General features: G+C 37.1%; 1 protein-coding gene across 3 annotated transcripts in view; it reads left to right on the plus strand.

Annotated features, from left to right (window-relative positions):
- NME7 (NME/NM23 family member 7) overlaps positions 1–13,665 on the plus strand; it is a 248,043-nt gene that overhangs the window by 67,037 nt on the left and 167,341 nt on the right. For all 3 annotated transcript variants that reach the window (XM_025285986.2, XM_025285985.2, XM_025285988.2), the window contains one exon: positions 4,498–4,606. In XM_025285986.2, coding sequence (XP_025141771.1) covers positions 4,498–4,606 — 109 coding nt within the window. The remainder of the gene's footprint in view (positions 1–4,497; positions 4,607–13,665) is intronic.

The following is a 13,665-nucleotide window of genomic DNA, read 5'->3' on the forward strand; positions in this document are numbered from 1 at the left end:
AGAATCTCACTTTCACCAAGATATATTTAAGTGGCAATCTTTATATTTTTGCCTTAAATACATATTTATTCATATATAAATGAGTACTTGAAAAACTTGGGTTTTCATTTTTTTCAACTGAGCAAAAAAGAGGTTGAGACAAAAATAATTGGTCAAATAATTGGTTAAACTAGAGTTGGAACATTCTAGCATTGCTTTTTACATCTGAAAGAGAAGTGATATTATAGAAAAAGTTCAGGACTTTGGAGTTAGTATGACTGGATTTTGAAACATGACTTTGCCATGTATTAACTCGCAAGGGCTTGTTCCTTAAGCCTTTTGAATGTCTTTTTTTCTCATTTGTTCAGGGTAGATAAATAAAAATTCTTCATATGTTAAATAAACTGCTTCTGAATTTCAGTCATTCCAAAATATTTATTGAGAAGCTATTGTGAACAAGGCAAAGTCCTGCTTCTCATGGAGCTTACAGCTCTTCTAATGTCAGATAATAAATAAACAGATCTGTAACTCTGATGTCTACTAATAAGTGCTCTGAAGAAAATAAACCAGGAGAAAGCCACAGAAAAAGACCAGAGGCAGAAGGATCATGTGTGGAGTGGAGGTGTGGAATACTATTTAAAAAAAAAAAATTATTTTAGTTTTGGCTGTGTCCGGTCTTAGTTGAGGCACGTGGAATATTTTGTTAAAGTGCCCAGGCTTTCTAGTTGTGGCAGGAGGCTCAGTAGTGGCAGCACACAGGCTTAGTTGCCCCTTAGCATGTGAGATCTTGGTTCCCCAACCAGGGATCAAACCCACATCCCCCTGCATTGGAAGGTGGATTCTTACCACTGGACCACCAGGGAAGTCTCTAGAATGCTGTTAAATCTAGTATATTCAGAAAGTCCTTACAGTCTCTGGTTTGAGCAGAGATCAGAAGGAAGTGAGGGAGAAAGCCATTCAAATGTCCTGGGGAAAGTGTTCCAGGAAGAAAGGGAACAATACATGTAAAGATTCTGAGGTAGGATATTTGCTGTGTTCAAGGAACAGTGAGGAGGTGAGGCCAGTGATGCTGGGGCAGAAATAGCTTCATGGAAATAGGTTGAAGATTAGGTCAGATGTAGCAAGGGACCAGGTCACATAAGGCCTTGTAGGACATCTGGGACTTTGAAATTTATTGTGAATGAGACAGGAGATGTTGGAGGGTACTGTGCAGAGGAGTGACATGATTTTTCTAAGTCTCATTTTTACTACTGTTAATAATGGACCAGTTAGGGTGGAGGGACATGTGTTGTGGGAAAATTTGGAATGGGAGGTCATTCAGGTGGTTAGTGAAATTGTTAAAGGAAGAGTTGGTTGGCATGTGGCATGGACCAAAGTGACAGATAGTGAAGGTAGTGGATGGATTCTGGATATATTTTGAAGGATTTCCTGATATATGGGACAGGTGGAGAAGAATCAGGAATTACTAGTTTCTTGTTGTTATTGTTTATTTTTTCCTTGTGCAATTGAAGGATAAGGAAAAAGGTGGGATTGAACAGATTAATGGGAGACAGTGGAAATTAGAAGTTCTGTTTTGGATGTTTTAAATCTGAAATGTCAATATGGATGTGTAGTTTAGGGCAGAAGTTGGGCCGGAGGTTAAAATGTAGGAACCATCAGAATACAGAGAGCATTGAAAGCCATGGGACTCAAGGACCTCAGCAAGACAGGGACAATAGAATAGTGACAATAGATAGTACTAGACCCCTCACAAGCACTTAGGCGTCTGCTAGATAGGAGAAAATCATTAAAGGAGACTGAGAAGAAGTGACAAGTGAGGTGGGAAGAAAACCAAGTAATAAAAGCATTCCAGGATGTAGGGATCAATTGTGTCAAAAGCTGTTGGGTCAGGTAAGGTGAGGTCTGAGAATTAACCAGGGTACTTGGCAACGTGGAGGTGGCTGGGGATTTTCATGAGTAAACTTCCACAGAATGAAAGCCTAATTAGTTGTAAGTTTAAGAGGGAATGGAAGAGAATAAGACAAAATGACGACATCTCTTCTGAGAAGTTTTGTTGCAAAGGAAGCAGAGAAGAGGAGCTGTAGAAAGGCCCTGTCCTTACAGTTTGCAGTCCTCTACCATAGCTTCTTGTCACACTAGGTTTACTTCATTCATTCATTCACTACCTACCAGGACCCTGTAGGTATTTGAGTTTTCATCTGTACCATACAAGTTCTCTGAGAATATGTAATCAAAGCATCTGGTACAGGTCTACAAGCGGTACTTGGTGATACTCATCAAGAAGAGTAATAAGCAAAGGCATTAATACAATAGAAAGATACTTGTCTAAGAAATGGAACATTTTAATTCTAAAGAGTCATTAATGCTGGAATCACTCAAGTATCAGATCAGATCAGATCAGATCAGTCTCTCAGTCGTGTCCGACTCTTTGCAACCCCATGAATCGCAGCACGCCAGGCCTCCCTGTCCATCACCAACTCCTGGAGTTCACTGAGACTCACGTCCATCGAGTCAGCGATGCCATCCAGCCATCTCATCCTCTGTCGTCCCCTTCTCCTCTTGCCCCCAATCCCTCCCAGCATCAGAGTCTTTTCCAATGAGTCAACTCTTCGCATGAGGTGGCCAAAGTATTGGAGTTTCAGCTTTAGCATCATTCCTTCCAAAGGAATCTCAGGGCTGATCTCCTTCAGAATGGACTGGTTGGATCTCCTTGCAGTCCAAGGGACTCTCAAGAGTCTTCTCCAACACCACAGTTCAAAAGCATCAATTCTTCGGCGCTCAGCCTTCTTTACAGTCCAACTCTCACATCCATACGTGACCACAGGAAAAACCATAGCCTTGACTAGATGAACCTTTTTTGGCAAAGTAATGTCTATATGCCACTATTTGAAGTTCCTCAGATTGGTTTTTTATTTGTTTTTCTGGCCACACCATAAGGCATGTTAGATCTTAGCTCCTCAATCAGCAATCAGACCTGCACCCCTGCACTGGGAGTGCAGAGTCTTAACCTCTGGACCACCAGGGAGGTCCCCCAATTGGTTGTTTTAAACTGCATACCAGTGTGGTACAGTAACACATCCTATTATCTTTCAATTTTTAAATTTAGTGAAAGTGAGTATTTACTTTGAGCTCTTTGTTTTAGATGCTGAAGCACCTACAAGGCTGTGCAAGTTAGTTCTTTTGGGGGCAGTTACCAAAATAACCACAACCTTGGAGAAGTATAGGGTACTGATGATTGGCAGCATCAGTAAAGGCCTCCTGGAGGAAGTGATCTTTGAAGTGATCCTTTACACATTAGCATGGTTCTTTGAGGACAGCCGGCTTTATAGGGAACGGTGGAGATAATAGTAGTAAAAGCTTAGTGGCAGAGAAGCATATGTCTGAAAAATTGGTTAGTGTGGCCATCTTCATGGCCAGTTCAAATTGCTGAGTTGTCCTTTTAATGAGTTATGTGCAAAGCAAATAGCACAACATGTATCTGGTTATAAAATGAGGTTCATGTGATTTGACTTTAAACTAGCACCATATATATAGTAAATTAATTTTAACTAACTGTAGCTCTGATTCTTGAATACTCATCTGTTTCTGTAAAGATTTCCTAATTTTTAACTGCATTTTAGACATTTTAATGAAAGCCTTGAATCGAACCTGTGTCTCATAAACTGATACTTTGGATAAAATAGGGAACCTTATATTGATTACATCCAATATTCAAAATGTTAAGACATTCTCAGTTTTATTCCTGGGACAGAATAATACATATTGTCATTGCTTTAATACTTCTTTATATGTTCTTTTTTAAGACTTAAAACAAGGTTCAGTTCATCAGTTAGCCTTTGTAAAAATAATTTTTAGGAAATTCAGGAAAGAATTTATATTGTGAAACTTTAAAAGTAAGCCAGAAAGAAAAACACCAATACAGTATACTAATGCATATATATGGAATTTAGAAAGATGGTAACAATAACCCTGTATACGAGACAGCAAAAGAGACACTGATGTATAGAACAGTCTTATGGACTCTGTGGGAGAGGGAGAGGGTGGGATGATTTGGGAGAATGGCCTTGAAACATGTATAATATCATGTATGAATCGAGTTGCCAGTCCAGGTTTGATGCACGATATGGATGCTTGGGGCTGGTGCACTGGGACGACTCAGAGGGATGGTATGGGGAGGCAGGAGGGAGGAGGGTTCAGGATGGGGAACACATGTATAGCTGCGGCGGATTCATTTCGATATTTGGCAAAACCAATACAATATTGTAAAGTTTAAAAATAAAATAAAAAAAAAGTAATTGCTTTGTTCTTCCCTTCTCATATAAATAGCTTAGGAGTAAAAGAGATTGTATTTGGGTAGGACCCTATGGGGCCTCCCTGGGACAGTCACTTCCCCTATACCCTCTACTTTAGCTTCTCTCTGAGGTATCCAGAAAGTAGTCTCTGATGCACATTTCCTGAGTCGTTTTACAGATGTATAACAAAATTACATGTGCCAAAGTCATTTCTCTCTGTCTTTAGGAAATGGAGTTATTTTTTCCTTCGAGTGGAGTGTGTGGGCCAGCAAACACTGCTAAATTTACCAATTGTACTACTTGTTGCATTGTTAAGCCCCATGCTGTCAGCGAAGGTAAGTACTGTGTTAAATACAATATAGCCAATACTGCTAAGTCACTTCAGTCGTGTCCGACTCTGTGTGACCCCATAGATGGCAGCCCACCAGGCTCTGCCGTCTCTGGGATTCTCCAGGCAAGAACATTGCTAATAGCCGAATTTGTTAATATTTGTTTTCTTGATATAGGCTATGTGTTGAAATTAAAATATAGTTTTAATATTTCCATTCACTTTTTTGAAGGCACATGAATAAAAGTGATGTAATATGAGGGCAAAATCTGAGTTTATATTTGTCTTTCTCTTTGTGCATTTCTAAAAGATGTTCCTTGGGTTCCTGCTCATGCTCATCCTATTACTGATCTTGATTCCCTGACTTTTAATCTGCTTTCTCTTCTCCCAGCTGCATACTGTGATTAACTTAATTCACTTAAACAGCACTTCTAATTTAAAGCAATGTCTATCAGATCTACAGTATGCCCTTCCTGAGCAAGCTAGAAACTTCTTTTGGTTCTGAGTATCTGAAACAGTTCTTTCATATGTGTGTGTTTGTGTGTATGTGTGTGAAAGAGTTTGCAATTTTTTTCTTTATTTTTCTTCATGTGTTTGTTTTAGTTGTTCAATGTATTTTTGTCAGCCATCCCAAATCCTTTTGGAAATGAGATGGGGTATAATTTAAAAGGTCATCTCTAAAAAACTGCAATATACTAAATAATAGATGTTTAAATAAATACTAAGTAAATACTATTTATTTATACTAAATAAATAATAGATGAATGAATGGATTTAAAAAATTTTTGTGTTCTAAGTATTATATGGGTTTAAGTCATTTTTATTTTTTAAAGATTTAAACTATATTTCATATACTCATATTTGATATATGAAAGTAGAGGCATGAGTTCAAGTAAAAAATTTTTGTTGAATCTAATCAGATGGCAGAATATTTTATTTAAACTTTGATATATGAAGGCATTGTTTATTTTTAAATTTCAGTTTTAGGGATATTTTAAACCATTGTGAAATGCATAATTAACCCAATTCAGCTTAAGCTGTGACTATATGAAATATAGTTTCAGGTCTCAAGTTGAGTTTATTATTAGATTTACTTGGCCCCCTTCCACTGGCTGGTTTATGTTTCTTTTTCTATAGTGATCCAATTTCTTGGTGCATTTAATTTTACCTGTGGTCTCTAAGAAGAGATTTTTTAAAAAAAGGAGTTGTTAAGAGAGCAGCTGAAATGGAATAACAGAATATTATCTTTTTTTGACTGTCCACTGCCCCAAAGAAAGCCAAAAAGGCTTGTTGATTAAGCAAAACTGAGTTTATTGCTTACTACAGTAAGGAGATCACACTTAGTGGACTTTACAATGGAGAGGTCATGGGCAGATAGTGTAGAATTTCAGGTGTGACCCTGAGAGATTTAAGATAGGTCTGTCAGTGCAGTGATATGATTGAAATGGGATAAAATTTGTGATATAATAGTTTAGAATTAGTAGAAACATTGAGGCAAGAATCTTAACCAAGTCTTAAAAGTATACAACTGTTTGAGTTATTTGCCCTATTGAAGGAATATTGTGAAAAAGAAACAGTTTGAATAGTCTGTTATTGAGATAACCGGACTTTTGGGAGGTTCTTGAGCTAAACAGTGAAGTTATTTACTGATTTACAGTTTTATCTTTGTAGGCAGTAATTTCTTGGCACAAATGATAAAGTCATGTGGATGTAGGCGGCCTTGGTTCTTAGTATTCTAGTTAATCTATATGGATGCAGTGATTCACTTCTAACTTACAAGAGAACTAGAGAAAAGAGCTTAATTTGTGGAACAAATGGTGGAAATTTGGGGTATTGTAGTCTTTTTACCTAAGTAGATTGAAATATATTTTGTTATTTGGGACTTAGGATTTAAAAGGGAAGAAAAACAAGGTGAATTTTCTTGTTTTGTTTTCTAATTTATAAATTATGCAATGTGTTTGTCTTGATGTCCTTAGTATTATTTACATATAGTTAGTTTAATTCCATCGATAAAATAAATTATTTTTACTCTGAAATCAGGCTGTGTAGATTTGTATTCTGGCTCTGCTACTTACTAGCCATGGGAATACTGGATAAATTACTTAACCTCTTTGTATCTTGTTTTTTCATCTATAAAATGGGAATAATAGTATCCCCTCTTCACGAGGTAGTGGTAAGGTTTAAGTGCACTTAATGTAATGGTTACATGACTAAATGATTAATTAAGTGATTAAATGTAGAGATTAATGTCCTAAACAGTGCCCAGAACTTCAAGTGCTATATGTGTTAGGCATTATTACTATTATGCTGCTGCTGCTGCTGCTAAGTCTCTTCAGTCGTATCCGACTCTATGCGACCCCATAGACAGCAGCCCACCAGGCTCCCCCATCCCTGGGATTCTTCAGGCAAGAACACTGGAGTGGGTTGCCATTTCCTTCTCCAGTGCATGAAAGTGAAAAGTGAAAGCAAAGTCGTTCAGTCGTGTCCAACTCTTCGTGACCCCATGGACTGCAGCCCACCAGGCTCCTCCGTCCATGGGATTTTCCAGGCAAGAGTACTGGAGTGGGGTGCCATTATTACTATTATGATTACTACTATATTCCTACTACCACTACTACTGTTATTATGTTTTACTTTTTAAGTAAAGGTGAATGACGCCTTAGAGACAAAGCAGTAGTTTAAAACACCAACAAAATCCAACATCCATCATCCCCAGAAAGAAAATCCCATTATTTTTTGAGGAACAAAATACTTTATTTTTTTAAAATCTAAACTTAAGCCCATAAAGTAGGATTAATGCTTCCATCTAGTTGTTTTGGCAGCTATCAGCAATTACCTATTCCGATTGTCCATTACTGTTGGTATTGGGCAGGAGATGTTAACCAAATATGGGAGAGCTGCTTTTGCACTTGAAATGGTCAAGACATTAGGCTTTTTGATATATTAGGACCCTGAAGTTTTGTTGGAAATTTTCCTTTCTTTTAACAGATTACTGCATTAAACAATTTGCTGCATTTTTCATAACATTGTCCTCTCTGATTGTATGTTCCTCCTCAGTAAAATAAGTTAGGATAGTTTAAGAACAGAATAGATATTATTCTGTGAAACTGTGTAGAAAATTCTTTTGAAAGAAAAGTATATTGTGTAGCTCACTGTTGTGTTTTGGCTCTAAAAACTAACTTCCTACCTAACAGGCGCCCCCCTGAATTTCGGCTGATTGAATTTGGTTAAGTTCCCAGCTTTTTGTGTGTTGGATTTCCTTCAAGTAATTCAGCATCTGGAATACTATGGAAGAGGCATGACAGTTTTTGGTATAGAGAGATTGGATTTACATATGATTTCACTTATATGAGGAATATAAAAAATGAACAACAAATGAACAAACAAAGCAGATACAGACTCACAGAGTCCAAGAATAAGCTGGTGGTTGCCAGAGGGAGAGAGGTTTGGGGAGGTGGACAAAATAGGTGAAGGGGATTAAAAGGTACACATTTATAAAACAGGTAGGTCAGGAGGATGTAATGCATACATAGACGAGTCAGTAACACTGTAACAGCTTTGCATGGTGACAGATGATAACTCGTCTTAATGCGGTGATCATTTCAGAGTGCGGAATCAGTGTACACCTGAAACTAATGTAGTATTATATGTTAATTATAAATAAAAGGATTGGCTATAACATTGTTAATCTCAGTTTCAATAAAAATTCTTGGAGTGGGCCCAGCTTTGCTAGGAGTTAGAGTTTTAAACTCTAAAACTCACGGTTTTAGAGTTTTATGATTGTTTTATCCTATCTGAAGGAGTAAACAGTCTAAGGAAATATACAATAGGTTCATTGAACTGTTGTACATATAATACTCTGACTTTGTATGGAGCTTAGCATGCATTTTTGAAGCACAAAATTATAGGTATTGAAAATACCTAATGAATTTGTAAGTTATGGGGACTTTCAATGAAGTCATCAATGTATTCACTTATAAGGACTCTCAAGAGTTCTGTTAGTTCCTACTAAAGAATCCCAGTCTTCAAGAAGGATTGCTTGTCCTAACAAAGTAGTTGTGTATTAGGCTACTGAAAACCTTTTAGAAATAGTGAAATTTGCCTGCTAATATGTTCCAACATCTAATACCCTTTAGAAGGAAATGAGAGCCCCTAGGATTGTCAGTTGTAATGTCTTGAGTGAGGGCAGAGAAGAAAGTCTCCTCAAATCTTGTTAATGAGACTGTTAGAACTTAAGTATAGAACAACAATAGTTTTTTATTATTAATACTAATTGTAGTTCATGTTTATGGAGTGATAAGTACTCTACATGAATTATTTAATTCTTAAAACTGTGAGGCTAGCTATTATTTGAAATGCATGCCACAGAGGAAGAAACCTAGGCAGTGAGATGTTAATAACTTGCCCAAAGTCCTACAACTCTTAGGTGGTAGGGTTGGGATTTGAACCAAATTTGTCTTCTTTTTATCACATTATACTGTCCTGCATCTACATGGGTTATCACATAGACCCTAAATCCCCATCATCAAGTTTGATTATTAACCCCATTTTACCGATGTGGAATCTAAGAATTAGAAGGGGTAGGTTATAACTTGAAATCCAGGGCTGTTTGATTCCACAGCTGGAATTATTTGTGATATTTGTGGTACTCCATGAATATTGAGATCAACTAATTGTGGAAAGCCATTGCTGATAGGTATGAAGGGTAATCTGAATATCTTAAACGTAGTTTTAAAAATCTTAACTGGGTGGAAAATACTTATAGTTTAAGATGGAACTTGGAGAAATGAATGCTGTTCTGGTCAAGGTAATGGTTAAGAGATGAATAACAAATTCTTAAAAACTGTAAATTTAGAATACTTTCTTAAAATTTTTCAGTTAAATGGGAATAATGCTTTTTATATTTCTAAAGATGTTTAATTTGATTACAACAATCATTGTTCTTTTTAACTTTTTATTTTCATTTTAAAATCAATTTTTATTCTAGTATAGTTGCCTTAGGCTTCCCTGATAACTCAGTTGGTAAAGAATCTGCCTGCAATGAAGGAGACCCCAGTTTGATCCCTGGGTAGGGAAGATCCCCTGGAGAAAGAAAAGGCTACCCACTCCAGAATTCTGGCCTAGAGAATTCCATGGACCATATAGTCCATGGGGTCATAAAAAGTCGGACATGACTGAGCGACCTTTACACACACAGAGTTGTCTTACAAGTTGTATTAGTTTCTGATGGAGCAAAGACAATTAGTTATTCATATATATATACCCCTTCTTTTTTATATTTCTTTCCCATTAGGTCACCACAGAACACTGAATAGAGTTCCCTGTGTTATACAGTGGGTTCTCATTAGTTGTCTATTTTATGCATAGTATATATATGTCAATCCTGATCTCCCAATTAATCTCACCACCCCACCCCTGACCCTTGGTATACATATGTTTATTCTGTATATCTGTTCTCTATTTATGCTTTGTAACTAAGTTCATCTGTAGCATTTTTCTAGATTCCACATTGGTGATATTATATGATGCTTGTTTTTCTCTTTCTGACTTCAGACTGTATGACAGTCCCTAGGTCCATCCATGTCTCTGCAGATGGCACAATTTTGTTTCTTTTTATGGCTGAGTAATATTCTATTGCCTCTATGTAAGGTTGGATACTGTAAAACTCTTAGAGGAAAACATGGAAAACATTCTTTGACATAAATTGCAGCAAGATCTTTTTTGACCCACTTCCTAGAGTAGTGAAAATAAAAACAAAAATAAACAAATAAGACCTAATTAAATTTAAAAGCTTTTGGCACAGCAGAGGAAACCATAAATAAAATAAGACTAAAAGACAGCTCTCAGAATGGGAGGAGATATTTGCAAATGAAGCAACTGACAAGGGATTAATCTCCAAAATACTCAAACAGCTCAATATCAAAAAAAGAATCCAAACAAAAATTGGGTGGGAAGGCCTACATAGACATTTCTCCAGAGAAGACATACAGATGGCCGACAAATACATGAAAAGATGCTCAGCATCACTATCACTGGTTATTAGAGAAATGCAAATTAAAACTACAATGAGGTATTACCTCACACCTATCAGAATGGCCATTATCAAAAAAATCTGCAAACAGTAAATGCTGGAGAGGGTGAGAAGAAAAGGGAACCCTCCTACAGTGTTGGTGGGAATGTAAATTGGTACAGCCACTATGGAGAACAGTACAGAGGTTCCTTAAAACACTAAAAATAGGACTACCATTTGACTGAGCAGTCCCACTCCTGGGCATGTACCCAGAGGAAACCATAATTGCAAAAGATACATATACCCCAGTGTTCATTGCAGCACTATGTACAATATCCAGGATGTGGAAGCAACCTAAATGTCCATCAGCAGAGAAGGGTATAAAAAAGATGCGGTACATCTATACAGTGGAGTATTGCTCAGTTCTTATTTTGTTTTATCCTGTTTTTAAAGTTGAAGTCTTTTCCTAGGTGTAATTTATTTTCATGTATTTCAGGTTACTCTGTCCCAGGACCACTCCCTTGTTCCTTTTCTCCTCAGGGCCTTTCTACTACTTTGCTTTCCCTGGGAGGTGCATCCCTTCCTCCTTCTCCCACCCCCCAAAATGTCATTTTTCTCAGGGAAACCCCAAATGACATGTTCTCTTGGCGCACTCTGCTTTCCCTTTATGGCACTTAGCATGGTTTGCTATTATATATTGTGTAATTATATGCGTATGTGTGTATGCATGTCGATACATATATAGCTATAATATATAATATATATTAATTTTTGAGTGATCATTTTTACCTCTACTGTATTACAAACTCAATTATAGGAACAGTATTTGTTTCATTGTCATACTTTAAAAAATATTTTGTACTCCTCATTGTAATTTTTATTTTAAGAGAAGAAAGTGAAATAAAGTGTTAGTTGCTCAGTCGTGTCCGACTCTTTATGACCCCATGGGCTGTAGCCCACCAGGCTTCTCTGTCCAAGGGATACTGGAGTGGGCTGCCATTCTTTTCTCCAGGGTATCTTCTCAACTGAGGGATTGAACCCCAGTCTCCAACATTGCAGGCAGATTCTTTACCCACTGAGTCACCAGGGAATGTGTTACTTAGGAGTCTTTAGTATCTGAATGTTGTCAGAGAATGTGGTCTCTGTGATGTTTGTTTCTTTGAAATTTGTTGTTGTCCTTTGTGACTTAACTAGTGACTCATTTAAAAAATTCCAATGTGTGTTTGAAAAGAAGGATGTTGCTGCATTGTTCTCTCTTTATATGTAAGTAGTTATTAATTCAAACTTGGTTGCCCCAAATTGCACTTTTTTGATCTGCTTGAATAATCAGCTTCTGAAAAACACTTGGTTAAATTCTTCCATGTTAAAATTATCTATTATTATGAATTTGTCATTTCTCCTTTCAATTTGGACTGCTTTGTTTATCTTGAGGCTTTTTTGTGTGTGTGATTATCTTTTTATTACTAATGTAGTGTCTTACTTTAGTTCCAATAATTGTTTTTTGTTGTTTACCTTAAAAGAAGGCATATATTTTTCTAATTTTTAGCCTTTTCCTTATATATCTTATAATCATTATAATTGAATTTTATTTCATTCCTATTTAAAATTTTTTTGCTTTTTCAATCCAGTCTAGCAGTGTTAAAATAGTTGAATTTAACTCATTGCCATTTATTGTGATAACTGATTTGGATTCCTTTTTTTTACCGTGCTTAAGATGTTTTTTTCATTCTTTCTCTCTGCTCTTTAACCCCCCACCTCTTTCCACCTTCTGTTAGATGGATAAATTTTTCTTTATTTCCCTCTTTCTCTATTGTTTATCTGCCAATTTGAAAGCCCTAGAGAGGGGATCAGCAGACTTACAGCCATTGGGCTAAGTTGGACCAGCTGCCTGGGTTTATAAATAAAGTTTTATTTGGGACTCCCTTGGTGGTCCAATGGTTAGGACTCTGTGCTCCCAAAGCAGGGAGCCTGGGTTCGATCCCTGGTGAGGGAAATAGACCCCACAATCCGTAACTGAATATCCCAGAAGCTACAACAAAGATGGAAGATCCCACGTGCCACAACTAACACCTGGTGCAGCCAAATAAATGTTTTTTTAAAAAATAAAGTTTATTGGAACACAGCCATACTCATTCATTTATGTATTGTCTATGGCTGCTTTTATTGCTGCATTAGTATGATTGAGTAGTTGTGACAATGGCAACCCACTCCAGTACTCTTGCCTGGAAAATCCCATGGATGGAGGAGCCTGGTGGGCTGCAGTCCATGGGGTCGCTGGGAGTCGGACACGACTGAGCGACTTCCCTTTCACTTTTCACTTTCATGCATTGGAGAAGGAAATGGCAACCCACTCCAGTGTTCTTGCCTGGAGCATCCCAGGGATGGGGGAGCCTGATGGGCTTCCGTCTATGGGGTCGCACAGAGTCGGACACGACTGAAGTGACTTGGCAGCAGTAGCAGCAGCAGACAGATACTAGTAAATCCTGAAAAGCCTAAAATATTAACTGTCTTACCTTTTACAGAAAAAGTTTACTGACCTCTGATATAGAGTATATATTTTTTATTTCATTTGTTCAGTAGCTAAGTTGTGTCCAACTCACGTTCAACTCTTTTGCGACCCCATGGACTGTAGCTCTCCAGGCTTTTCTGTCCATGGAATTCTCCAGGCAAGAATACTGGAGTGGATTTCCATTTCCTTCTTCAGGGATCTTTCTGGACCGGGGATTGAACCCATGTTTTCTTTTTGGCAGGTGGCTTCTTCACCATTGAGCCACCAGGGAAGCCCATATTTTTAAATTGGTTCTACTTAAATTTTAGCATCTTAAAATTTAAATTTTAAATTAAATTTAGCATCTTAAAATTTAAATTTCTACTTAATTTTCAGCATCTTTAGTACTTAACTCTAATAAATCATATTAATAAAATTTGAGCTTGTTCACTCCAGATTTTTCCAAAGACAGACTTTAGAATGGTTTAAGCAACCACTGAGATCTTCTTTTCCCATCTTCCAATTTATTGGTGTGAAAATGTTCTCCTTTTTAAATTTTAAGTAGCTT

Source organism: Bubalus bubalis, chromosome 5 (genome assembly GCF_019923935.1).
Source record: "Bubalus bubalis isolate 160015118507 breed Murrah chromosome 5, NDDB_SH_1, whole genome shotgun sequence".
NCBI classification, from domain to species: Eukaryota; Metazoa; Chordata; class Mammalia; order Artiodactyla; family Bovidae; genus Bubalus; species Bubalus bubalis.